Here is a 25,926-nt window from a genome sequence, read left to right as displayed (position 1 = left end):
TGTTCCAGTGTGATTTGAACAAGGTGAGTGAGTGGGCAAATGCATGGCAGATGCAATATAATGTGGATAAATGTGGTAGCAAAAAACAGGAAGGCAGATTATTATCTGAATGGCTATAAATTGAGAGAGGGGAACGTGCAACGAGACCTGGGTGTCCTCGTACCAGTCGCTGAAGGTAAGCATGCAGGTGCAGCAGGTGGGAAAGAAGGCAAATGGTACGTTGGCCTTCATTGCCAGAGGATTCGAGTACATGAGCAGGTATATCCTGTTGCAATTATACAAGGCCTTGGTGAGACCATTCCTGGAATATTGTGTGCAGTTTTGGTCTCCTTATCTGAAGAAGGATGTTCTTGCTATGGAGGGAGTGCAGCGAAGGTTTACCAGACTGATTCCTTGGATGGTGAGACTGACATTTGAGGAGAGATTGAGTTGGTTAGGATCATATTCGCTGGAGTTCAGAAGAATTAGGGGGGGGATCTCTTAAAAACCTTTAAATTTCTAACAGGACTAGACAGGGTAGATGCAGGAAGGATGTTCCCATTAGTGGGGGAGTCCAGAACCAGGAATCACAGTCTGAGGATATGGGGTAGACCATTTAGGGCTGAGATGAGGAGAAATTTCTTCACCCAGAGAGTGGTGACCCTGTGGAATTCGCTACCACAGAAAGTAGTTGAGGACAAAACATTGTATGTTTTCAAGAAGGAGTTAGATATAGCTCTTGGGGCAAAAGGGATCAAAGGATATGATGAGAAAGCAGGAGTGGGCTATTGAGTTGGATGATCAGCCATGATCATGATGAATGGCAGAGCAGGCTTGAAGGGCCGAATGGCCTACTCCTCTTTTATTTGTTTCTACAAGATGATGCCTCAGATGAAGGGAGTCACCCCTCCATTTGAAAAGGGCTTGCTGTGTGCCCTCCTCCAGGCTGTCCGCAAGCATTTCTTGGTCATGATTGCATAAGTCCCCCTCAGCTGACCAAGGAGGCCACAGCAGAAGTGAGCTGCCATGGGACGAATCCAAGGTACGGAGTCCAGTGCATGAATAAGGATGTGACCTACTCTGCATTGCAAAGATGAGTTTGCAATGCAAAATCTGCATTGAAGATGAGCATGCACAGAAGGGTCACTTAATTATTATAGGCTTGCATGGGTGTTGACACGTGCACCGTGTTCCATCACCAGCTTTTTTAGTTGCATTGGCTGCATGTGTGTGTCATCAGAATATACTTCTTCCGCTTCACATTACCCTTCTCGAGAGCGTAAATTTTGGAGAAACAGATGGGCGACGTAACATCTCATGGGTACTGTCCAATAGTAAGGAGGCAACTGCAGTATCACCTGAAGCCTGACTAGCTCTCCTCTTATGCTGGAAGGACAAGAGGGCCCATGACAAGTCAAGTGGGTGAATGCATTGCTTCTTTCATTGAGAGGCTGGCGATTGTTATGGAGAGGCAGATCCAGGAGACAGAATGAATACGTGGCTGGAGAGATGGTGTAGCCAGGAGGGATTCAGATTCTTGGGGCACTGGGACCAGTTCTGGAGAAGGTGGGACCTGTCCAAACTGGATGGGCTGCACCCAGGCAGAGCTGGGACCAATGTTCCTGCAGGGGCTTTTGCTAGTTCTGTTGGGGTGCATTTAAACCAGTGTGGCAGGGGGATGGGATCCCACGCGTAGGATCAAATAGGTCAGATTCAGATCAGAAAAATGGAGGTAGAACATTAGCTCAGGACGTTGTGATAGACATGGAGTTAAGGGAGAAGCAAAGTTTAAAAAGTATCCAGCAAGGGAAATTGACAGGGTTAAACTGTTTATGCTTAAATGCAAGGTGTATTACAAACAAGGTAGATGAGTTAAGGGCACAGGTAGACACATGGCAGCAGGATGTCATTGCTACAACGGAATCCTGGCTAAAGAAGGGACAAAACTGGCAACTTAATATTCCTGGTTATAGTCCTCAGACACGATAGACTAGGAGATAAAAAGGAAGGGGGTAGCACTAATGGTTAAAGAATCAATTCCAGTTGTGAGAAGGGATGATATATTAAATAGATCAACAAACGAGTCTTTATGGATTGAGCTCAGAAATAAAAAAGAGGCAGTCACACTACTGGGAGTACACTACATGCCCCCAAATAGTGAAAGGGAGATAGAAGAACAAATATGTAGGCAAATTTCTGCTTGTAAGAACAAGACGGCAATAATAGTAGGAGACAACTACTATCCTAATATCAACTGAGATTCAAACAATATAAGGGACACTGAGGGAGAAAAATTCATGCAGTGTGTCCAGGAAAATTTTTTCAACCAATTAGTGACAAACCCAACGAGAGGAGATGCAATTCTAGACCTAGTCTTGGGGAATGAAAAAGGGGAAGTGGGTGAAGTGACAGTTGGTGACCATATCGAGGACAGTGATCACAATTCAATTAGATTTAGCATTACCATGGAAAAGGACAGAGATAAGGCAGAGTAAAAGTCTTGAACTGGGGGAAGGCAAATTTTGCAAAAATGAGAAGGGACATGGCTGAGGTGGACTGGACAGCACTGCTGGAGGATAAAACAGTGGAAAACCAGTGGGAAGCACATCTGGGATCCTAATTGTACAAAGTAGACATGTCCCCTCCAAAAATAAGAGTGGTACTGCCAAATCTAGACCTCCCTGGTTGTCTAGAGGAATACAGGGGAAGATCAAACAGAAAAAGAAAGCGTACAATAGGCACAAAGAGCTAAGCACTGCAGAGAGCCTAGACAAATATAGGAAGTGCAGGGACGAAGAAAAGAAGGAAATAAGGAAATTAAAGAGAGGGCATTAAAAAGATTAGCAAGTAAAGTTAAAGATAACCCAAAGATGTCTTACCAATACATTAATGCTAAAAGGTTAGTTAAGGAAAAAGTGGGACCTATCAGAGATAAAGGTGGAAACTTGTGTGTAGATGCAGAGGCTGTGGGAAGAGTCTTGAATGAATATTTTGTCTCAGTGTTTACAAAGGAAAGGGAGGATGTAGATATAGTAGTCCAAGAGGAACACTGTGAGACATTGGACGGGATAGTCAGAAAGAGAGAGGAAGTACTCGCAGGGTTGAAATCCTTGAAGTTGATAAGTCACCAGGGCCAGGTGGATTGTTTCTAAGGCTGCTGAAGGAAGTCAGGGAGGTGATAGCAGATGCTCTGAGGATGATTTTCCAATCTTCACTAGATACAGGGGAGGGACTGGAGGACTGGAGAAATGCAAACGTAATTCCATTGTTTAAAAAGGGATCAAAGGAAATGCCAAACAATTATAGGCCAGTTAGTCTTACATCAGTGGTGAGCAAATTAGTAGAATCAATCCTGAGAGATAGGATTAACTGTCATGTGGAAAGGCAAGGACTGGTCAGGGACAGTCAGCATGGATTTGTTAAAGGAAGGTCTTGCCTCGCAAATTTGATTGAATGCTTTGAGGAAGTGACAAGAAGGGGTGATGAAGGTAGTGCAGTAAACATTGTGTACATGGATTTTAGCAAGGCATTTGACAAGGTCCCACATGGCAGATTGGTCAGGAAAGTAAAAGCCCATGGAATTCAGGGTAATGTGGCAAACTGGATAAAAGGTTGGCTTTGTAACAGGAAACAAAGGGTAATGGTCAATGGATGCCCTTGCGAATGGAAAGTTGGCTCAACTGGTGTTCCACAGGGCTCGGTGTTGGGACCCTTGCTGTTTGTGTTATATATTAACGATTTGGACGTGAACGTGGGGGGCACGATTGGGAAATTTGCAGATGACAAAGAGATTGGCCGAGTAGTGGATAGAGTAGAGGATAGCCATAATCTCCAAAACGATATAAATGGGTTGGTGGAGTGGGCGGTAAAGTAGCAGATGGATTTTAACATAGAGAAGTGTGAGATCATACATTTAGGGAGGTCAAACAGTTACAGGGATTACAAAGTAAATGTACTAAGAGGGGTAGAAGAAGTGAGAAATCTTGGCACACAAGTACACAGGTCTCTGAAAGCAGCAGTTCAAGTTGACAAGTTTGTAAAGAAGGCATATGGAATGCTCTCCTTCATTGGCAGAGGTATAGAATATAAAAGTAAGGATATAATGTGAGAATTGTATAAAACACTGGTGAGGCCACAAGTGGAGTATTGTGTGCAGTTCTGGTCACCACATTACAGGAAGGACGTAATAGCTCTGGAGAGAGTGCAGAGGATATTTACAAGAAGGTTGCCAGGGTTAGAAAAGTGTAGCTACGAGGAGAGATTGGATAGGTTTGGGTTATTTTCCTTAGAACAAAGAAAGTTGAGAGGTGACTCGATTGAGGTGTACAAAATTATGAGGGGAATAGATAAGAGTGGACAGGATAAAATTGTTTCCCTTGATGGAGAATTCTAGAACCAGGGGACATAGATTCAAGATAAGTGGCAGAAGGTGTAGGGGGGACATGATGAAGAACTTTTTTACGCAGAGAGTAGTGGGTGTCTGGAATTCGCTACTCAAGTTGGTGGTAGAGGCAGAAACTTTAAACTCTTTTAAAAAGTACCTGGATCTGCACCTAAAGTGCTGTAAGCTGCAGGGCTATGGGCCGGGTGTAGGAAGGTGGGATTCGAAAGGGCACCTGGGTGTTCTCGGGCTGGCATGGACAAGATGGACCGAATGGCCTCCTTCTGTGCTGTAACTTTTCTACGGTTCTAAAGCAGGGAGCTGGCCATCCCACACCAAAAGGAATGAGATTCAGGCAGCTAAGAAACTCGAGGGTACCTCTCAGGGCATTCCAAGGGTTGCCAGTACCTGCCCATCCCCTCTACCAGCAACCCAAACTCTTCCAGCAGTAGTGGCCAAGAAGAGATTCCAGCACTGGATCAATATCAGGTAAGGCAATTGCTGCCTCTCCCTCGTCTCGGTTCAGGTGTTCTCCCTTTTGCACAGCCAGGATGTGGAGGGCATAGCACACCCTCTCTGGGTCATATTGAAGAGTTTCCCCTAATCTCTCCAGGCAAAGGAAATGCATATTCAGTAGTCCTACTGCCTGCTCTACGAATGTCCATGTGGACCTGTGACTGGAAATATATCTTTCTTCTGCTTCAGTCCTAGGGTTGCTCATGGGTGTCATGAGCCAGGTACAGAGAGGGTAGCCCTAATCTCCATCCATGAAGCTGCTGCTGCCATGCAGTGAACAGCTATGGCAGCTGGGAGTGTCGCAGTGTGCAGGCATCATGGTTACTTCCTGGATACCTTGCACACACTTTGTTACAAACCCCCTAGAGACCGATAATTTTAAAAAAAGAAATTCGAACATCCAGTTAATAGCTAAATGGATAACACAAAAAGATTTCACATTTGAAGGAGTTTACTGTAACAGACTAAAAGCACTGTTCATAGAATATTATTTTTGTAGGCAGCATATATTTTATACGACAGACAGAACTGTTAACACAAATGAAAAAGGCCACCATCAGGTATACTTTACACAGTTCTTTAAATAGACATTCAATTCTCCCAGAATCAGTCCAAACTGATTCTTAGCTCTCAAAGGTTTATTTCTGTTCTTCTCCTCCCCCAGCCTGGAAGCTTTCTCTGTGATATTCAGTGAAATTGTAGGAAAGCCTGTAACCAAATATCACAATGACTTCCACTGTACCCTTCCCATCTCAAAGCCCATCACCATGGCAATGCAAATCACATGGGCCTTGTATCCAGGTAGAAATATTGATTAGCTATCCTTGAGAGCCCAATTCCGTTTCATCTTGGAGCTAAATAGACAGCTTAGAGCACAACTATTTACAACTCGACATTCTCAACACTTTTCTGGGCCTTTGGAGACTCAAAGTCTAGCCACTTAGCACACAGACTGTTGCCATTGTCTTCAAGTGTGAACACCTTGCATCTTCTTCCCAATAAAACAATCTAGGCCCCCCTTAATCTCTAACAATCAAATCACTCAGGCTTGCTGTTAGGCAGACTTCAGAATAGGTCACATGGCCCCCTTCATTTTATCTTAAATTAAAGAGGCAGCCCCAAAACATAACTATCCTATAAACCTCATAATGGTAACAACTTTAAGAATCCATTTCTGGAAATCACACACTATCTGGATGTTTAAAAAGTAGAAACCCTTCTGGTCAATGAAAGCAGTTGGCTGGTCAGAGGCTGCCTTGATGACATGTGTGCAGTCGATCACCCCCTGCACCCATGGAAATCCTGCCATCGCCGCAAAGTTCAAGGAGCTTTCCTCGTCCATGCAAAATTTTAAAATCTTAAAAAGAGCACTGGTCATCTGCTTAATACAGTGGTTCAACTGCCTGGGAGATCCCACATAGGTCTCTTTTCAATCCCTGGAAGAGAGCAGTTGCATAGAAATTCAACGCAGCTACAACTTTAAGTACAACTGACACATGGTTACCACCGTAGACCCTTGGCGAAGGTCAGCCTGCATGAGGGCACAAAGCTCTGTGATGATCTTTCAAGAGAGGCACAGCAGCCGTTGGCATGGCCTCTCAGCCATTTAAGTAGGTCAACCTTGTGCGAAAAACACTAAACTGGGTCTAGTGCCATCTTCTGCATTGTTCCTGCTGCCTGGCTGCTTGTTCTGGTGCTGCGTCCTGCAGCTGCTGCTGGGCGGCCTGTTCTGGTGTCTCTACAGTATTGCCTTGACATTCATCCTGGACAACCTCAAATCCAAGTGGATTCAGCATTACGGAAATAATTAATCCTTACAAATTCGCTTGTGTGCTACAACTTTAAGTGGTAGACCTCTGTTCCTGCAGATTAAGGGTCTTATCCTCTGACTGCCAATGGTCAGCTTCCAGTGATGGGCTCCATCCTTACACATCTCGAGCCAGAGTCTTCAACCTCCAAAGTGTTCAGGCTGGATCAAAACACTATAGGTTCAACCTCAATGCAGGTCAGATCCAAAGTTCAGGCAGGCCCCCTTATAAACCACCAGGTTTAACTGGGCAGCTTTCAGCAGTAGCAGATTTGTGAGGTTTTCATTTAATTTGGCAGGCAATATTCTTGTAAGAAGTTCAAGTCAACAAGGGGAATAGCTGGATTTGAACTAGGGACTCTTAATCTGCAGTCAAATCCTCTATCACTGAGCTATAACCCAAGGCACTCGATTTGGCAGGTAACACTAAATCTCGACAAATTTGTCTTTAAATGGCTTTAACACATTCATTAATGAGCCTAATTACCTTTCTGCTGCGAGCGGGTGACTTTCACCCATTGGCACCCTCCCGCCAGTGATTTAATTGCAAGTGACATGCAGTCTCCTATACAATTTAGTATCCTCAGCCACCATCTTCCCTGTTGTGACATGCTGGATTATGGTTCCACGCTTTGTCACTGGATTAAGTATGAATGGCACAGAAGTTTGGATTTGAGGTTTATGCCCTGTAATTAAGTCTGAAATCCAGAAGAATAGGTATTTCTTATTGATATTTTTCTTGTTTCTAAAATAAATCTTTGAACAAATATTGACATCTAAACAGGGAGAAAAATGTTCTGCATTTAGCCAGGCTGCAGGCAAGGGTTCAAGAAATCTAGTGCAAGATTAAATTACTTAAACTAATTTTCAAGAAGTGTTTCAACAGTTTCAAATTGTCCAATGCTTATCAATTGTAAGAAAGCCATAGAAATGATGTGAACAAATCAATCGTAATGATTACAGGCAATGATCTGTACCTACTTATAAAACAGATTTACAATAACCAACATTACAGTAGAAGGAACTGCAACCTGGAATGAGGGGCTATAATTAAGAGAGAGTTGAGCAGTTATGACTAAAAAGGTTCAAGTTTGATGGAGGTCTTCAAGGTTATGATAAAGTAAATGGTGATAGAATATTTCTATTGGTCAACCAGGTAGTAAACAAAAGGACACAATTTTGAGATGTCATGAAAAAGAATGAAAATGAATTTTCTTTTTAATTCTTTACACAAAGAGTGATCCTATTTCTGATCTGCATACTGCCCCTTGGCGAAATCATCCAAAGGCACAACGATGATTTTCACGTGTACGCTAATGACACCTTCTCTACTCCTTGACTCCTCCACTGTTGCAAAATTATCAGACTGCTTACCCAACATCCAATACTGGATGTGCAGAAATTGCCTCCAATTAAATATTGGGAAGATTGATGCCATTGTTTTCAATCCCCACTCCAAACTCCTTTCCCCTCCTTGGTAATGATCTGAGATCAAGCCAGTCTATTTGCAATCTTGATGTCAAGATGAGTTTCTGACCTCATATTTGTGCCATCATGAACATCTCATATTTCCATCTCTGTAATATCAACCCGAATCTGTCCCTGTCTCATCTGCTGCCGAAACCTTCATTCATGTCTTTCTTACTTTCAGAAGAATGTTCTCCTGACTGGTCTCTCACATTCTACCCTCCATAAACTTGAGGTTATCCAAAAATTTGCTGCCAGTGCTTTAATGTCCATCACCCCTGTGCTTGCTGACTTACGTTGGTTCCCAGTCAAGCAACACCCTGATTTTATCCTTCTCCTGGTTTTCAAATCCCTCCATGGCCTCAACCTTGCCTATCTCTGGAATCTCCTCCAGCCCCACAGCCCTCCAAGATATCTGCAATCCTCTAATTCCAGCCTCTTTTGCATCCCCTATTTTAACTGCTCCACCACTGGTGGCTGTGCTTTCATTTGTCTGGACCCCAACCTCAGGAATACCTTCCCTACACCTCCCCAACTCTCTACCTCACTTTCCATCTTTAAGACATTCCTTAAAACCTACATCTTTGACCAAGCTTTTGGCCATCTGGCCTAATATCTACTAATGTAGCTCGATGTCAAACTTTAATAATGCTGTTGTGAAGCTCCTTGGGATGTTTCATTTCATTAATTTGTGTTAGAGTTGGAAATCCCATGCCTTAAACCACTTTGGAAATGAAGTCCACTAGGAATTAGTTGTTTGAAGAAAAGGATTATTAAGTAGTATAGGGATCATGCAGGATTGTGGTCAGAGGCTTTGTCTATTTTATGCACTGTGGGATGTGGCTTCACTGGCTGGGCCAGCATTTATTGCCCATCCCTAACTGCCCTCAAAATTGTGGTGGTGAGCTGCCTTCTTGAGCCGCTGCAGTCCATGTGGTGTAGGTACATCCACAGTGCTGTTAGGAAGGGAGTTCTAGCATTTTGACTCAGCGACAGTTAAGGAAAGGCGAAATATTTCCAAGTCAGGATTGGTGGTGTTCCCACCTATCTGCTGCCCTTGTCCTTCTAGATGGTAGTGGTCATGAGTTTGAAAGGTGTTGTCAAAGGAGCCTTGGTGAATTCCTGCAGTGCATCTCATAAACGGTGCACACTGCTGCTACTGTGCGTCAGTCATGGAGGGAGTGAATGTTTGTGGATGTGGTGCCAATCAAGTGGGCTGCTTTGTCCTGGATGGTGTCAAGCTTCTTGAGTGTTGTGGGAGCTGCACTCATCCAGGCAGGTGGGGAGTAATCTGTCACACTCTTGATTTGTGCCTTCTAGATGGTGGACAGGCTTTGGGGAGTCAGGAGGTGAGTTATTCGTTGCACAATTCCTAGCCTCTGACCTGCTCTTGTAGCCACAGTATTTATATGGATAGTCCAGTTTAGTTTCTGGTCAATGGTAACCCTCAGGATATTGATAGTGGGAGATTCAGTGGTGGTAACTGAACATCAAGGGGTGATGGTTGGATTCTCTCTTGTTGGAGATGGTCATAGCCTGACATTTGTGTGGTGTGAATATTATTTGCCACTTGTCAGCCCAAGCCTGGATGTTGTCCAGGTCTTGCAGCATTTGGACATGGACTGCTTCAGTATCTGAGGAGCTGTGAATGGTGCTGAACATTGTGCAGTCATCAGCAAACATCCCCACTTCTGACCTTATGATGGAAGAAAGGTCATTGATGAAACAACTGAAGATGGTTGTGCCGAAGACATTACCCTGAGGAACTCCTGCAGTGACGTCCTGAAGCTGAGATGACTAGCCGCCAACAACCACAACCATCTTCCTTTGTGCTAGGTATGACTCCAACCAGTGGAGGGATTTCCCTGATTTCCACTGACTCCAGTTTTGCTAGGGCTCCTTGATGCCACACTCAAGTCAATTGCGGCCTTGATGTCAAGTGCAGTCATTCTCATTTCACCTTGGGAGTTCAGCTCTTTTGTCCATGTTTCAACCAAGGCTGTAATGAGGTCAGGAGCTGAGTGGCCCTGGTGGAACCCAGCCTGGACACCAGTGAGCAGGTAATTGCTAAGCAAGTGACGCTTGATAGCACTGTTGATGACCCCTTCCATCACTTTACTGGTGATCAAGAGGAGGCTGATGGGGCGGTAATTGGCCAGGTTGGATTTGTCCTGATTTTTCTGTACAGGACATACCTGGGCAATTTTCCAAATAGCCAGTAGATGCAAGTGTTGTGGTTCTACTGGAGCAGCTTGGCTGGGGGCGCAGCAAGTTCTGGAGCACAAGTCTTCAGTACGATTGCTGGAATGTTGCCAGGGCCCATAGCCCAGTATCCAGTACCTTCAGCCACGTGGACAATACTGAAAAAGACTGTTGCAAACTTTTAGGGTGAATGGCTTTGTTCTGGTGCTGTAAACGCTATAATCCAATGATTGGACAGAACCATAAATTCAGGGTTACCATTAGAAAAACGTTATTAACACAACTTACCTTTCCATGTAATGTTATTAGAACATTGGCCTTTGAATTGAAACGATAATTAAAATACTTGAAAAGGAAGAATAATTTGGGAAATATAGAGAAATGTTATTAAAGGAAGAGTTCTTGTTGAAGATCTAGCATCAGCAAAGGTACAGTGAGCTGAATAGACTCTTTTTATGCTGTAATTTCCATGATTTCATTCCAAGATGGACTTTCAATCATATATTCATGCCATTGCTAAGACCGTCTATTTCCACCTAGAATGGTGATCTCATGCTGCTATAACCACTGTTCATGCCAATCACTGAAAGTACTGCAGATTACCCATTAGTCACACCATAGCTTAAAGATGTAAAGCTATACATTGAGCAAAATATGACTTGGTCTGTGTAGATTTCCATAAATGGTCATTTTGGTAAGGAACTTGTAGTTCAGAAAGGCATAAAAATGGTAGATTTGGATCCATATATTTTGATCAACCTGAAAACTGAGCTCAGAACTGTAACACAACCATCTGGTGTGGTTGCAAGTGAAACCTTAAATATTTACTTCTGGACCATTATTATATATATAATCGATCTATGACTAGTTGACCTCAGTGTTTCAAGGTTTTGATGAAGTGATGGAATGTACAATCATAAAAATATCTCTGACATACAAGTAATTAACAACAAAACTTGTATTTATATAGCGCCTTCAACATAACAAAACGCACCAAGGTGCTTCACAGGGGCATTACAAAACAACATTTTGCATCAAGCTGGATAAGGGGATATTGGGGTAGATGACTGAAAAGCTTGATCAAAGAGACAAGTTTCAAGGAATATCTCAAAGGAGGTAAGTAAGGTAGCGAGGCTTAGGAAGGGAATTCCAGTGCTTAGGGCCCAGGCAGCTGAAGGCATGACCACCAAGGGTGGGTGATTAATATCAGATTTAATCAAAAGGCCAGAATTTGAGAAGTGCAAATATCAGAGGGCTGTAGAGCTAGAGGAGATTACAGAGATAGGGAGGGACGAGGCCATGGAGGATTTGAAAACCAGGATCAGAATTTTAAAATAAGGCATCATTTAAACAGGAACCAATGTAACTCTTTCGAGTACAAACATGTTTCCATCTGTTTCAGATGAAGTTATATTGTTTCATAGTTTGCCATTGTGAGATTTGAACTCTTGATCTTGGGGTTACAAGCCCAGTATCATAACCTAGGTCAACAAGCACAGGGGTGATGAGTCAACAGCATTTGATGCGAGTTAGAACATTGGTGCAGCGTTTTGGGTGACCTCAGGTTTACAGATGGTAGAACATGGGAGGCCAGCCATGAGTCAGTTAGAATAGTCTAGTCTTGAGGTAACAAGGCATGAACGAGAGTAGAAGAGTTGAGGCACAGGCAGAGGCAGGTGATGTTACGGAGGTGGAAATGGACTGTCTTACTGAAGGTGTGGCTGAAAGCACTTCTCAGGGTCAAATTTGGCACTGAGGATATACACAGTTCAACTTCAGGCAGCTGAAAGGGAGCAATATGGAATCAGTGGCAAGGGAGCAGAGCTTATGGCAGGGACCGGCAATGACTTCAGTCTTTCCTATATTTAATTGGCGGAAATTTTTGCTCATTCAATACTGACTATCGGATAAGCAGTCTGACTCTCATTGAAACCTACAAAATACTAAGAGGGATAGGCAGGGTAGAGACAAGTAAGATATTGCCCCTGGTCAGGAAGTCTTGAACCAGGGGACACAATTTCAAAACGAGGAGGAAGCTACTCAGAGATGAGGAGAATTTCTTTTACTCAGAGGGTTGTGAATCTTTGGAATTCCCTACCCAGAGGGCTGTGGAAGCTCAGTCATTGAGTATGTTTAAAGTAGAGATTGACAGATATCTAAAATAGAATGACAAAAAGAGATATAGGGATACTGTGGGGAAAAGACATTGAAATGGATGATCATAATGCATAGCAGAGCAGGCTTATGGGCTGAATGGCCCACTCCTGCTCTTATGTTTCTATCTCATGTGGAGTGGTTATGAGGTAGAACTAGGCAGTACATGTGTGGAAACTGATTTTTCAAGGATGTCGCTGAGGGGGAGCACATAATGAGTCATAGGAGGGAAGTGAAGCACCAAACATGTTCAGAAATTGTGTGAAGACTATAGAAAGAAATTTATAAAGCTTGATAGGTGACCTTTTAAATAATACAAATGTTAACCAGAAAAGCTGAGGACTCAAAAATAACCCATAAATTAAAAGGGCATTTGGTTCATGTTTATGTTACACTAAAAGGCACTGCACCAACATTATAATGGCATTGGAATGTAATGCTATTCTGTCAATGGAGGGAAAATAAAAAGTGCATAGGGTATAAACAATAAAAAAATGCAGCATTCAACTTAATATACTTGCGGTTAACTGCCAGATCTATAATTTGAAAAGGAATTATTTTTCCCTATTAAAAATGACCTGAAACCCTATTTACATTATATGGAAAAACAGAAGTCAAGCACACATAAGCTTGCATGCAGAATAATCTATACTGCATTACTTTTAATGATCAAGATGATTTGATTATAATAATAGGAATTGCACTACCAGTGAACTTCCAAACTTAAATAAGGCAAATTTAGTACTAGGAAATATAGCTTGCATAATCTCTACACTTAGGTCTGGGAAAACTTCCACAATGTACTTCTGATTCTGAAAGGAAAGGCTTTCGGTTTTAATTGGTAATCTTCCTTTCTTTAATAGAATTGAATATGTTGGAATATATTTCAGATTGCATCTAAACAAAATAGCTTTAGCAATTAACACTTCAAGCCAAATAATTCTAAATTTTGACTTTGTAATGTTAGCAGTAAATCTCAATAATGAACTACAAAAATAATTTACGCAGATGCCAGCAGAATATCAATTACATACAGGCCAGAGAGAATCGGCAGCTAAATACGATATATTTTCTTCAGTTCAAATGTTCGTTCTCTCTTCTCAAACTAAAGTTAAATATTCAGGTGGCTAGACTGAAATAGAAATGAGACTTCATATTTTGGCTCTGAAAATGCATTAAGTTTAATTTAGCATTAAACGGAAAGGAATTTGGAGAATAACAATCCTGGAATTAATTTTTTTTCACATCAGGAAAAATGTCTTCTATATTTTACTGAGTTTTTTTAAAAATTAGGACAGCAATGAATCAGGTAAATGTGTCTGCTTATAAAAAGGTTAAGAAATGCACAAATGGGAACTATGAAAACTTACCTGCTGGAAACCTTCTTTACCAAATACCCCTCTCAGCTCTTCAAGCTCCCTATTCAGCTCTTCAATCTCTTGTTGTTTTGCAGTTAAATCTTCCTCCATTATCTCAAGTCTTGTCTGAAAGGACTTTGCATCATGCTCAGAGCAGGTTCCTGATATGCTAAATTCCTCTTCCTAAAACAATTAAAATAAATTAAAACCATAAACAGTGTCACATTGTGATCTTTAAAGAGAAGGCATAGACAGAAAAAATGAATTTCATGAGAGATTTAATATTAAAACATGCAGCTAGTAGCAATTTATCACCATAGCAACCATTGTTAGCAATTTGCACTTCAAGAGCTTCACGGTGCACTTGTCTATTTTTCACCCCACAGTACTTTGATGGGCAAGATTTAAAACAGCATTATTGCTTTTGCATCATTTCAGATGAATCCTTTCACGAAATATTAGAACATTGTGATAACCTTACCAGGCCTTCCAGAAAGATATTTCTAGTTATCATACTGAAAAACTCAATAGTGAGGATTCAAGTTAGAAAATGTAGTCTATTACATGCCCAAGTTTCCAAAAATGGCAGGAGACTCCCATTCTCTTACTAAATAATTTCAGCTCTTCCAGTGACTGCAAGCTATGGCACTAAACTGCTCTGAGTGGAAAATCCGATAGTCAATATTTGGTCCGTGCAATGGTAACTCATTGCAAGATATCAATGTGGTTGTAACATTTGGCTTTTGAGGAAATAAGACTTAAGATCTAGTTCCTTATCGCCAGATCCTGTGCATCTCAGAATAGGATCAGATTGGCCTAGGTTGTGCTCCACTCATGGCAACCACTAGCAGTTCAGGCTCATATTTGAACAGCAATAATTTGAAGGAGATATCCAGAGGCCTGCTAGCATCCAAGAAACTGTTTTCATCCATAAGTCATTATTTTTGGAAGACAGGAGACTAAAATTAAGTTCAAATTTTAGAAACATTACTTAAACCACAATAAGTATGGTCTCCTGAAGAGCTAAAGTTGAAAAGTTAAGCAAAAGCATAATTTCAGAACAATACATATTGTTTCTTTTTTTAACAATCAAATCATTTAAAACAAACCTGTTTTTCTGAAAACTTTCACCCCTCTTTCAATGACAATGACCAATTGTAAATTTGAGGCTGCAAGAGCTAATTTACACTTTGGTATAAATTCAATATAAATCTGAACATGCTGTGGCCAATAAAGTCTCCATTAACTCTATTTGTTGGGAGAATTTTAGCCAACTCATCCATTTGAAAAATGTAGGTATTCCATTGTTCACAATAACATGTTATCCACTTAGTTCATACAATAAAAATCACAACTGCATATCAAATAATTGTAAAAAGCAGCAAGAAACAGAGCCAAGAGATATGCCTTGCTCCCCCAGTTAGGTAGTGAAGCAGTTCGTAACACCAATGTTAGTATATAGATTATGGATTAATAAAGTATCAATGCATGTTAGTTTGCTAATGTTAATAGGCATTACAAACTTCTGCTACTTACAATGGCTAAAATGGTCCCCATATAATTCCAGAGTGTCTTTGGGAAAATTCGTGTGTTAAGGCTGAGGAATGCCAATGGAAAAAATAAATTTTCCATTTTTTGCATTTAGTGCCAGCATCATGCCAGATGAAATGCAGCACAGACAAAAGTAAAGCTTTCTCCAACATTAAAAAAATCAACAGATAATAGGGGAAATCGAAGAATTTGGGGTTAGCACAGGGAGGTGCAGCAGAGCTAGATCAGCCATGACCTTACTGAATGGTAGAGTCAGCTCAAAGGCATGAATGGCCTAATCCTGCTCCTATTTCTTATGCGTTAACACCAGTTTAACGCAAAAATGCCTTTCAGCTGCATTCGGATATTTTTTACGTGTTATTCTTTGAGCTTTCTTGAATTGCCAATCAATGCTGAATATTAGACTTATGCCAAAAAGAAATTGGACAAACTACTTTGACCTTTGTTAGGTGGGGAATATCACTTTAAACCAGTTTGGAATGAATTTAGTCACAGGTGTCAAAATTAAGTATTCTAACTTAGTCACCAGTCAGCCTTTTTACCAGTTTTTATAACATTAAGTTAACTCATCACTGGTTATTGAGATTAATATTGAATTATTTGATTCCTGAATGTAGACAATTATAGAGGTTTACACTTTGGGAACCATGCCAACCATACTGCAGAAAACTCAGTCAGTTGCTATGGGTAAATATGCGAAGTCACTTTACTTCATACTGTACCCTCGTCATATCTTCTGCTTTAAATGCCAATTCTTGTGGCACTGTACAACAACCATTTGCCTGTATAAACCAAATCATATTTTAAGCATTTTCTCATCCATTCCTAAAGATATACGTTAAAGAAAACACAGCACTAATGCTTATCAATACCAGGCAAAGAGCATGCAAAAAATATCTAACCATCTTATCACACAATCTTTATAACATGGGTCAAACTGTACTCCACCAAAACATTCTTATAACTTCACACATCTATTAGCTGTTAGGAATTAAACAAAATATCAAGTCATTTTTATACAAAGTTAAAAGAACATAAAACATCAATTTCAGTAAATTATTTCAAAACAAAAACAAAAATAAAAATACCTAGAAAAACTCAGCAGGTCTGACAGCATCTGTGGAGAGGAATACAGTTAACGTTTCGAGTCCGTATGATTCTGTTGAAGACTCTTCAACAGTGTCATACAGACTCAAAACGTTAACTGTATTCCTCTCCACAGATGCTGTCAGACCTGCTGAGTTTTTCCAGGTATTTTTGTTTTTGATTTGGATTTCCAGCATCCGCAGTTTTTTGCTTTTATATCAGTAAATTATTTCCTTGCTTCCTCTCAAATGCTTGGTGTAGCTCCACTATAAGAGTCTCTCCCACGTTTCTGCAGATAAGCAGTTAGAGATTGGACTTGAGGCCACCATAACATGAGCAAAAAGCTGGTAAACTTGCCAATAGTACCTTAAATATTAAATTTAAAAACAATTAAAAGTTATATCTGTGCTAACATTCATTTACCAAATCATATGCCTGCTCTATCAGTATGTATTACCCACCATATCACACCAAGCCTTACCTCTGACTTCTGACAGTAAAATGTCTCTTCCAGGTTTGTGAGTTAACTGTTATTTTGCTTTGTTGAAGACCTACACCATCCTGCAGATACACGGAGTTTTTAATAACATTGGCTCCCCTCAAGTCCATCTACTCTGCTTGCTTCTGCTTAATGTTCTGACTTTCCCCACTTGGCTTTATAACAGGCACCATGCCTCTCATATGGGGCATACAGACAGTAGTTCCAAAATAACTCATTATTAAAAAATCATTGAAATAATTTCCCTGTTTCATTTTACACAGTGTCACAAATTGTACACAAAATAAGTAAGGAAGGCCATTGATCCCAGGAAGACACCCAACAGCAGCATTCGTTCAGTTCTAAAATGATTGTATGGTTTTCTGTTATTAGTATAAATCTTCAGCCTTGTTCTATTCTTACAATTTAGTTTAAATATTCCAGATTTTCTTTTCCCACATGATTTCTTGTATTTCTTAATAAAAATCGCCTCTCACCTTTCTTTAAAGGCTGAAATGTCCTTTTCCACATTTTACAACCTCTAATTCTCTGGAACACTTTTTTCTTCTAAAGGGCTTTGAAAAATTAGTTCGGAGTATATGGACATACGAATTAGGAGCAGGAGTAGGCCACTCGACCCAGCTCTGCCATTCAATAAGATCATGGCTGATCTGATTGTAACCTCAACTCCACATTCCTACCTACCCGATAACCTTTCACCCCCTTATCAAGAATCTACTTCTGCCTTTAAAATATTCAAAGGCTCTGCTTCCACTGCCTTTTGAGGAAGAGTGTTTCAAAGACTCACTATCCTCAGATTAAAAAAATTCTCCACTTCGCTGTCTTAAATGGGCAACCCCTTATTTTCAACAAGTGATACCGAATTCTAGGTTCTGCCACAATGGGAAACATCCTTTCCACATCAATCCTGTCAAGACCCTCAGGGTTTTATAAGTTTCAACTAAGGCACCTCTTACTCTTCTAAACTCCAGTGGATACAAACCTAGCCTGTCCAATATTTCCTCATAAGGCAATCCACCCATTCCAGGTATTAGTCTTATAAACCTTCTCTAAATTGCTTCCAATGCATTTACATTCTTCCTTAAATGAGTTGGCCAGTAACATACACAGTACTCCAGATGTGGACTCACCAATGCCCTGTATAACTGAAGCATAATCTCCCTACTTTGTATTCAAATCCCCTCTCAATAAACGATAACATTCTATGAGCTTTCCTAATCACTTGCTGTACCTGCATACTAACCCAAACCCGTCTGCATCAGAGCTCTGCAATCTCTCACCATTTAGATAATATGCTTCTTTCTTATTCTTCCTGCCAAAACAGACAATTTCACGTTTTCCCATATTATACTCCATTTGCTAGATCTTTGCCCACTCACTTAACCTCTCTATATCCCTTTGTACACCACATGCTCCTTTTTGCCAGCCAGAAAAAGACCCATTTATGCTTGCTTCCTGTTAGCTAGCCAATCTCACACCACCATGAGCTTTTATTTTCTGCAATTACCTTTGATTTGGCATCTTATCAAATGCTTTCTGGAAATCTAAGTGCAGTAAATCCACCAGTTCTCCGTGATCCACAGCACATGTGGATGAGTGCAGCTCCAACATCACTCAAGAAGTTTGACACTGATTCACCAAGCCTCCTTAGGCAGCACCTTCCAAACTCACGGCCAGTACCATCTAGAAGGACGAGGGCAACAGACACATGGGAACACCACCACCTGGAAGCTCCCTTCCAAGTCACTCAACAGCCTGACTTGGAAATATATCGCCATTCCTTCACTGTCGCTGGGTCAAAATCCTGGAACTCCCTCCCTAACAGCACTTTGGATATGTCTACACCAAATGAACTGCAGCAGTTCAAGAAAGCAGCTCACCATCAACCTCTCAAGGGCAATCAGGGATGGGTAATATATGCTGGCCTAGCCAGCGGCACCCACAACCCATGAAAGAATTAGTAAAACATATTACTTCTTCAAAGAATTCCAATAAATTGGTTAAACATGATTTCCCACTCAAAACCATGTTGACTTTGCCTGATTGCCTTGAATTTTTCCAAGTGCCCTTCTATAACAACTAATAATAGCTTCTAACATTTTTCCTAAGACAGACATAAAGCTAACTAGCCTGTAGTTTCCTGCTTTCTGTCTCCCTACCTTTTTGAATAAAGAAGTTACATTCACTATTTTGCAACCTCATGGAACCCTCCCCAAATCCAGGAATTTGGGAAAAGTAAAATTAACACTTCAACTATCTCATTAGCCGCTTCTTTTAAGACACGAGGGTGAAGTCCATCAGGACCTGGGAACTTGTCAGCCTGCAGCTCCAACAATGTGTTCAGTACCACTACCCTGGTGAATGTAATTTTCTCGAGTTCCTCCCACCTCTCGATTTCCTGACTTACATCCATTTCTGGGATGTTACTTGTATCCTCTATAGTGAAGACCGATGCAAAATATTTTGCTGTATTATTTGCCCAAACTTAGCTTTCTATAGGGCTAATGCTGACTTTATTAATTCTTTACTTTTTTAAACAGCTGTAGAAACTTGTTTTTATGGCCTGCATCTTTGGCTCGGAGAGCGGGGAGTGGAGCCTGCTCGCCGAGGCATAAGATGGTGCACACGGTGATGTCAGGCAGGCGTCCCAACGTCACCATGGGTCATTTAGATTCTCAGTTCGGCAGGCACGCAGCTGAGTCGGCTGCATGCCAGCCGAACTGTCAAAGGTCTATTAAGAGATGATATCTTGGAGGGGGCATTGAATGAAGCTTTGTGGGTAGAGCTTAGGAATAAAAATGGGGCAGCCACATTGTTAGGTGTTTATTATAGACCCCCAGATAGTCAGCGGGAAATTGAGGAGCAAATATGTGCACAGTTCGCAGAGGCATGTAAAAACAATAATAGGGTAATTATATTAGGTGATCTCAACTTTCCCAACATTAATTGGGATAGACATAGTGTTAAGGGTTTGGAATGAAGTGGATTTCTTGAAATGTGTACAGGAGAACTTTTTAGGTCAATATGTAGAGGGTCCAACAAGGAACGGTGCATTGCTGGACCTAAATTCTTGGAATGAAGCCGGAGAGGTGGCTGAGGTGGTGGTGGGGGAGTATTTTAGTGATAGCAACAACATTTAAGCTCATTATGGACAACGAAATAGACCAGTTGCAAAAAAATGTTTTGGACTGGGGGAGAGCGGATTTTAGTAAAATAAGGCAGGATATGAGAAAGCTCTGGCTGGTAAAAGTAGGGAAAATCTCGAGATATTCCATAAGTATATCAATGGGAAGAGAATAACCAGGGAAAGAGTAGGGCCCATAAGGGATCAAGGGGGCAATCTATGAGTGTAGTCAGATGACATCGGTAGAGTGTTGAACGAATACTTCGCATCTGTCTTCACCCAAGAGAATGAGGATGAAGGTATCGAACTCTGGGAGAGAAACTGCGAGGATCCTGAGCAAATTGATAGAGGGAGTGACAAGGTATTGGGGGTGTTGGCAGGCTCAAAAGTAGACAAATCTCCAGGTCCGGATGATTTGTGTCCCAGACTGCTGAGGGAGGCAAGAGAGGAGATCGCAGGGGCTCTGACCCAAATTTTTAATTCCTCTCTGGCCATGAGGGAGGTGCCAGACAACTGGAGAACAGCTAACGTGGTTCCACTATTTTAGGAGGGTTGTAGAGAGAAGTCTGGGAACTACAGGCCAGTGAATCTCATGTGACTGGTATGGAAACTATTGGAGAAAATTCTGAAGGAAAGAATCTATCTCCGCTTGGAGAGGCAAGGTTTGATCAGGGATAGTCAGCATGGCTTTGTCAGAGGGAGGTCATGCCTAACAAATTTGATTGAATTTTTTGAGGTGACGACCAGGTGTGTAGATGAGGGTAGTGCAGTTGATGTAGTTTATATGGATTTCAGCAAAGCCTTTGACAAGGTCCCACATAGGAGACTTATAAAGAAGGCAAATGCACATGGGATACAGGGTCATTCAATAAGGTGGGTTCAAAATTGGCTTAGTTGTAGGAGACAAAGGATGATGACAGAAGGATGCTTTAGTGACTGGAAGCCAGTGTCCAGTGGCATACCACAGGGATCTGTGCTGGGTCCCCTATTATTCATCATTTATATAAACGAAATAGATGGCTACGTGGGGGGTAGGATTACTAAGTTTGCCGATGACACAAAGATTGGCTGGGTGGTTAACAGTGAGGTTGAGTTTCTTGGGCTACAGGAAGATATAGATGGGATGGTCAAATGGGCAGATAAGTGGCAGATGGAATTTAACCCTGAAAAGTGAAGTAATACACTTTGGAAGGAGTAATTTGACAAGGAAGATTCAATGAACGGCATGACACTAGAAAGTTCTGAGGAACAAAGGGACCTTGGTGTGTGTCCATGGATCTCTGAAGGCGGAGGGGCATGTTAGTGGGGTGGTGAAAAATGCAAATGGGACACTTGCTTTGATCATTCGAGGCATAAATTACAAAAGTAGGGAGATCATGTTGGAGTTGTATAGAACCTTGGCGAGGCCACAGCTGAAGCACTGTGTGCAGTTCTGGTCGCCACATTATAGGAAGGATGTGATTGCACTGGAGGGGGTGCAGAGGAGATTCACCAGGATGTTGCCTGGGATGAAACATTTAAGTTATGAAGAGAGGCTGGCTAGATTTGGGTTGTTTTCATTGGAGCAGAGAAGACTGAGGGGCGGCCTGATTGAGGTGTACAAGATTATGAAGGGCATGGACAGGGTGGGTAGGGAGCAGCTGTTCCCCTTAGTTGAAGGGTCAGTCACAAGGGGACAGAAGTTCAAGGTGAGGGGCAGGAGGTTTAGAGGGGATGTGAGGAAAAACATTTTTACCCAGAGGGTCTGGAATGCGCTGCCTGGGAGTATGGTGGAGGAGGGTTGCCTCACATCCTTTAAAAAGTACCTGGAAGCACTTGGCACCTCATAACATTCAAGGCTATGGGCCAAGTGCTGGTAAATGGGATTAGGTCGGTAGGTCAGGTGTTTCCCACATGTCAGTGTGACTCGATGGGCCGAAGAGCCTTTCCTGCACAGTGAGATTCTGTGAAGGCCATTTAAATATCAATTAAATTAATAAATTGAGCTGCCTATGCAACCTTGAGGTTAGCAGGCAGGCAAAGAGCCCAGGCGGGCTTCGCATTTTTCATGGAACCTCATCCACAGGCCAGATGAGGTTTCATGAAGTGTTTATAAATTGAATAAAAGCTTTTATAAAAATTCATTGAGGTGTCCCAGCTCATGTGACACTATCACATGAGGGGACATGTCTTAAAAATTTTTTATTTTCTTTATTAAAATTTTGGGAACTTAAACTAATCTCCTTGAGGCAGCTCTGTGCCTCGGAGATTTCTGCACACTTTCGCACGCACGCATGAAAGAGCGCAGGCCCTGACTCAGGGAACCCCCCCCCACCACCTCCACAGGGAGTGCTCAGTGCTTCCAGGTGCACGTCACGCTGGGCTAGCACAATCCTCCCCACCCCCAAGGGGGGAAAATTCTCCCCTTTATTTCTCGCTAGCTTTCTCTTGTACATTGATTTTTCCCTTCATCTTTTAGTCATTCTTTGCTTCTTTTACATTCTGTCCAATTTGCTGACCTGCCACCCATCTTTGTACAATTATACCCTTTTTCTTTAAGTTTGGGACTATCTTGAACTTTTATATCCATGAATGGTGGATCCTCCCCTTGGAATTTTTCTTTCTTGCTAGAATGTATCTCTTGTGTATATTCTGAAATATCCCCTTAAATGTCTGCTACTGCATCTCTATTGACCTATCCCTTAACCTCATTTGCCAGTTCACTTTAGTTAGCTCTGCTTTCATGCCCTTATTTAAGTTTAAAATACCAGTCTTAGACCCACTCTTCTCTTCATCAAACTGAGGGAGCCTTATAATTTCCTTTAACTTCCAACAGATCCTCAGATATAAACACGTATTTTTTTACTTTAATCTTTTTGGTACTGTTTTTCTTTGACTTATAACCACCATTTAGCAGTGCTGCAACTACTGGTGGTTCTCATCTCCTTTGCGAAAACTGAGGCAAAGCATTTCCATTGTGCCTTTGCCAATCCTCTCACTGCAAGTTTGCCTTTCTCATCTCTCAGCAATCCTTCCTCTACCTTGGCAATTCCTTTGGTAATAACATGCCAATAGAAAGCTTTTTTATTTTATTTTCTCCCACACTCTACTTTTGCCTTTACATAACTTTTATATGTTCCCTATATTTGACCTGCTTTTCATTTGTATTATTTGCTTTGTACATTTTAAAACTATTTTTTGGTTTTGGATTGATCAAATCATCCTTTTCATTGATGCAACTCAAATTTTCAATACATTTCATTATGGCATAACTGGAATGTACTTGATTTATACCCTGTCTCCCTTTTTAAATAATACCAATAAACAATCCATGGTTTAGTTTACTAATTTTTTTTTTCCATCTAAAGTAATAAGGTCATTTCTTAAATCTCTCAACGAATTGATTTTTGTCATCTTCTGCCAGAAGGTTGACTGCCATGAATCTCCACTCTGTCTGTCCTATGCTGCCCTTACACAGTCTGCATAAATCAAGTACATCCAGTCTATTATATTTACCACCCACTTTCTCCTCGGCTTCCCTCTCCTACGTTTTCCATTGATCTTCCCCTCCAATAACTGTCTCAGTTTGCAGTCTGCTCTAATGATGTGACCTAAGTATTGCATCTTTCTTTCTTTAATATTATGGGCTAATTTTGTCTTCTTCAGCCAGTTCCCCAGCATTTCTTCATTAGTCTATCTGTGGGGGATTTATGGAACATCTTCCGACATGTTAAAAGCATTCAGCTTATCAATAGTCTGTTTGTTGTCCATGTCTTCGGAGGCATATAACACAGGTGACAAAACAAAGCACCTCAACATTCTTTTCCTAAGATTTGGGTTCAGTTTCTTTGATGTTAACAGGTCCTCGATTCTGACATCGGATATCACAATCACATCTCCCATCACCTAGGTATGTGAACTTTTTCACTTGTTTCAGGACTTGTCCATTTACTTCAATGTTCACTTCCGAAGTAAGGTGTCTCTGCTTATCACGGTTGTCTTGGTCTTTCTCACATTTATTCCTAATCCATGTTCCTCACTCCATGCTTTCACTTTATTTACAATTTCATGTAGCACCTCTTCTGACTTTGCAAGCAGTGCAGAGTCATCTGACTATCTCAAGTTATTGACAATCAGGGCCCCAATGCTGCAACCTAGTAGATCTTCTATATCGCTGAAGATAGCTTCAACACACAAGCTGAACAGTTTTAGGACACAGCACATACGTGGTGCGCTTCTCTTTTGACTGGGAAGCTGTTTGACAAGGAGCTATCAACTCTCACCACCATTGATTGATTCCAGTATAAAGCTTGGGTTATCTTTTTATCATTTCTGACCATTTCTAGTTTGTCTAAGCATTCCATTATTTTCTGACGGTCTTTCAAAGGCTTTTCTCATAGTCTATAAAGCATACATACACAGGTTTTTGTACTTCTGGATATCTTTTAATGACTAGTCTCAAGTTAAAGATGCCCTCGCTTGTTTCTTTCTTTGGTCTGAATCCTGACTGGGTTTCATCTCTCTCTGTTTCTTGTGATGAAGGAAAAAAAGAAAAAGAAAAGAAGCTTACCTTAAATTTAAGCTTAATTCAGAGTTGTAGTTCAGGAACTACAGTTCCCAACGGGCCTCAAGACTTCTGAACATGCACCAGCTGGGAAAGGGCCACATGTGCTCAGTACTTCCATTTTTGTGTCATTAGGTCAGGAAATGGACTTGCGCACATACGCTAAAGAAAAAGAAGTGTAATGACGCAAAACTGGAGGTCAAGTGACCTGAAGAGCAGTGCCACTGCAGAGAAGGTGATTTAGGGAGCAAGATGGGGAGGTGTCAGAGAGAAGATCCTAAACCAAGAAGTAGATCCCAAACAAGGGAATGAGACAGAAAGAGGTCCCTGAGGCCAATCCCAGATAAGGGACAAGGACAGAGATCAGAAACAAATCCTGTTAAGTAAAGTTGAGAGAAAGGAGCAGAGCAACAGGCTCCAAATTAAAGAGAGAACGAGCTGTGGGGAACAGATTTGAACAAAGTGGGCTCGAGAAATGCCCTTAAGATCAGAGAGGGCAGCCAAAGATTGGTGACTCCATGCTGTGAGCCGTAAGGGCAAAGGTAACCTTTTGGAACAGTGGTGTTCTGCTTGGCACAGCTGGAGAACTGAAAGCGTACTTGGAAGGTGAAGCTTGAGGTGTATGCGGAGATCCAGGGGAATGGAATCTCGGAAGACGAGATTGCAACCTCAGAGTTGGGTTCTTGTTGAAGCCTTCAGAGTGGGAGCAATGTTGGGAGAGAATTCCAAAGTGAGGTTCTTCATATGTGGAGATCTGAAACCCTTGTGAGAAGAAGAGTTTCAGTGAGATGGGTTGGCTCATGGTGTGACAAGCTTCTGGGTGGGTTGTTAAGAAATCCACAGAATCTGCTTTGGTCGCATCTGTCATTTACTTTGGAGTGCAGTGTCTCTTGCCAACAGTTCACCAGTTGGTTCAACGTACTGCATACTTACCCTGAATATTAGAGTATAAGCTAGATATGATAAATTGTTCTATATTTGAGAATTTGTATGCGTCTGTAAAGAGATAGCTGGGGTGAAGGAATAGTGAATATTTGAATAATTTTCTTGTGTGTGTATTGAGATCTTTCCAACCTTTTTGGCTGATGTAATATAGTTCATTTTTCCTGCATAATACATGTTTTATTCTGTGTTAAAAGTCCATCAGCAAACTCCTGTGAAGCTGTTCAGTAACTTACCTCCACTGTTTTTAAAAAAGAACAAAGAAAATTAGGATCTATCAAGCCAGGTTACACTCTGGGAACTGATTTGTCCAGTAT

The 25,926-nt window shown here is 41.4% G+C and overlaps 1 protein-coding gene across 5 annotated transcripts in view; it reads right to left on the bottom strand.

Annotated features, from left to right (window-relative positions):
* The window catches only part of akap9 (A kinase (PRKA) anchor protein 9), a 289,385-nt gene that overhangs the window by 214,216 nt on the left and 49,243 nt on the right, over positions 1-25,926 (bottom strand). For 4 of the 5 annotated variants that reach the window (XM_041183274.1, XM_041183275.1, XM_041183278.1 and 1 more), the window contains exons 4-5: positions 16,126-16,197; positions 13,877-14,047 (exon numbers count right to left, since the gene is read on the bottom strand). In XM_041183274.1, coding sequence (XP_041039208.1) covers positions 13,877-14,047; positions 16,126-16,197 — 243 coding nt within the window. The remainder of the gene's footprint in view (positions 1-13,876; positions 14,048-16,125; positions 16,198-25,926) is intronic. The other variant, XM_041183276.1, reaches the window with a different exon arrangement.

The sequence above is a fragment of the Carcharodon carcharias genome, chromosome 3, assembly GCF_017639515.1.
Source record: "Carcharodon carcharias isolate sCarCar2 chromosome 3, sCarCar2.pri, whole genome shotgun sequence".
NCBI classification, from domain to species: domain Eukaryota; kingdom Metazoa; phylum Chordata; class Chondrichthyes; order Lamniformes; family Lamnidae; genus Carcharodon; species Carcharodon carcharias.
This window is presented reverse-complemented; position numbering and strand designations above follow the sequence as displayed.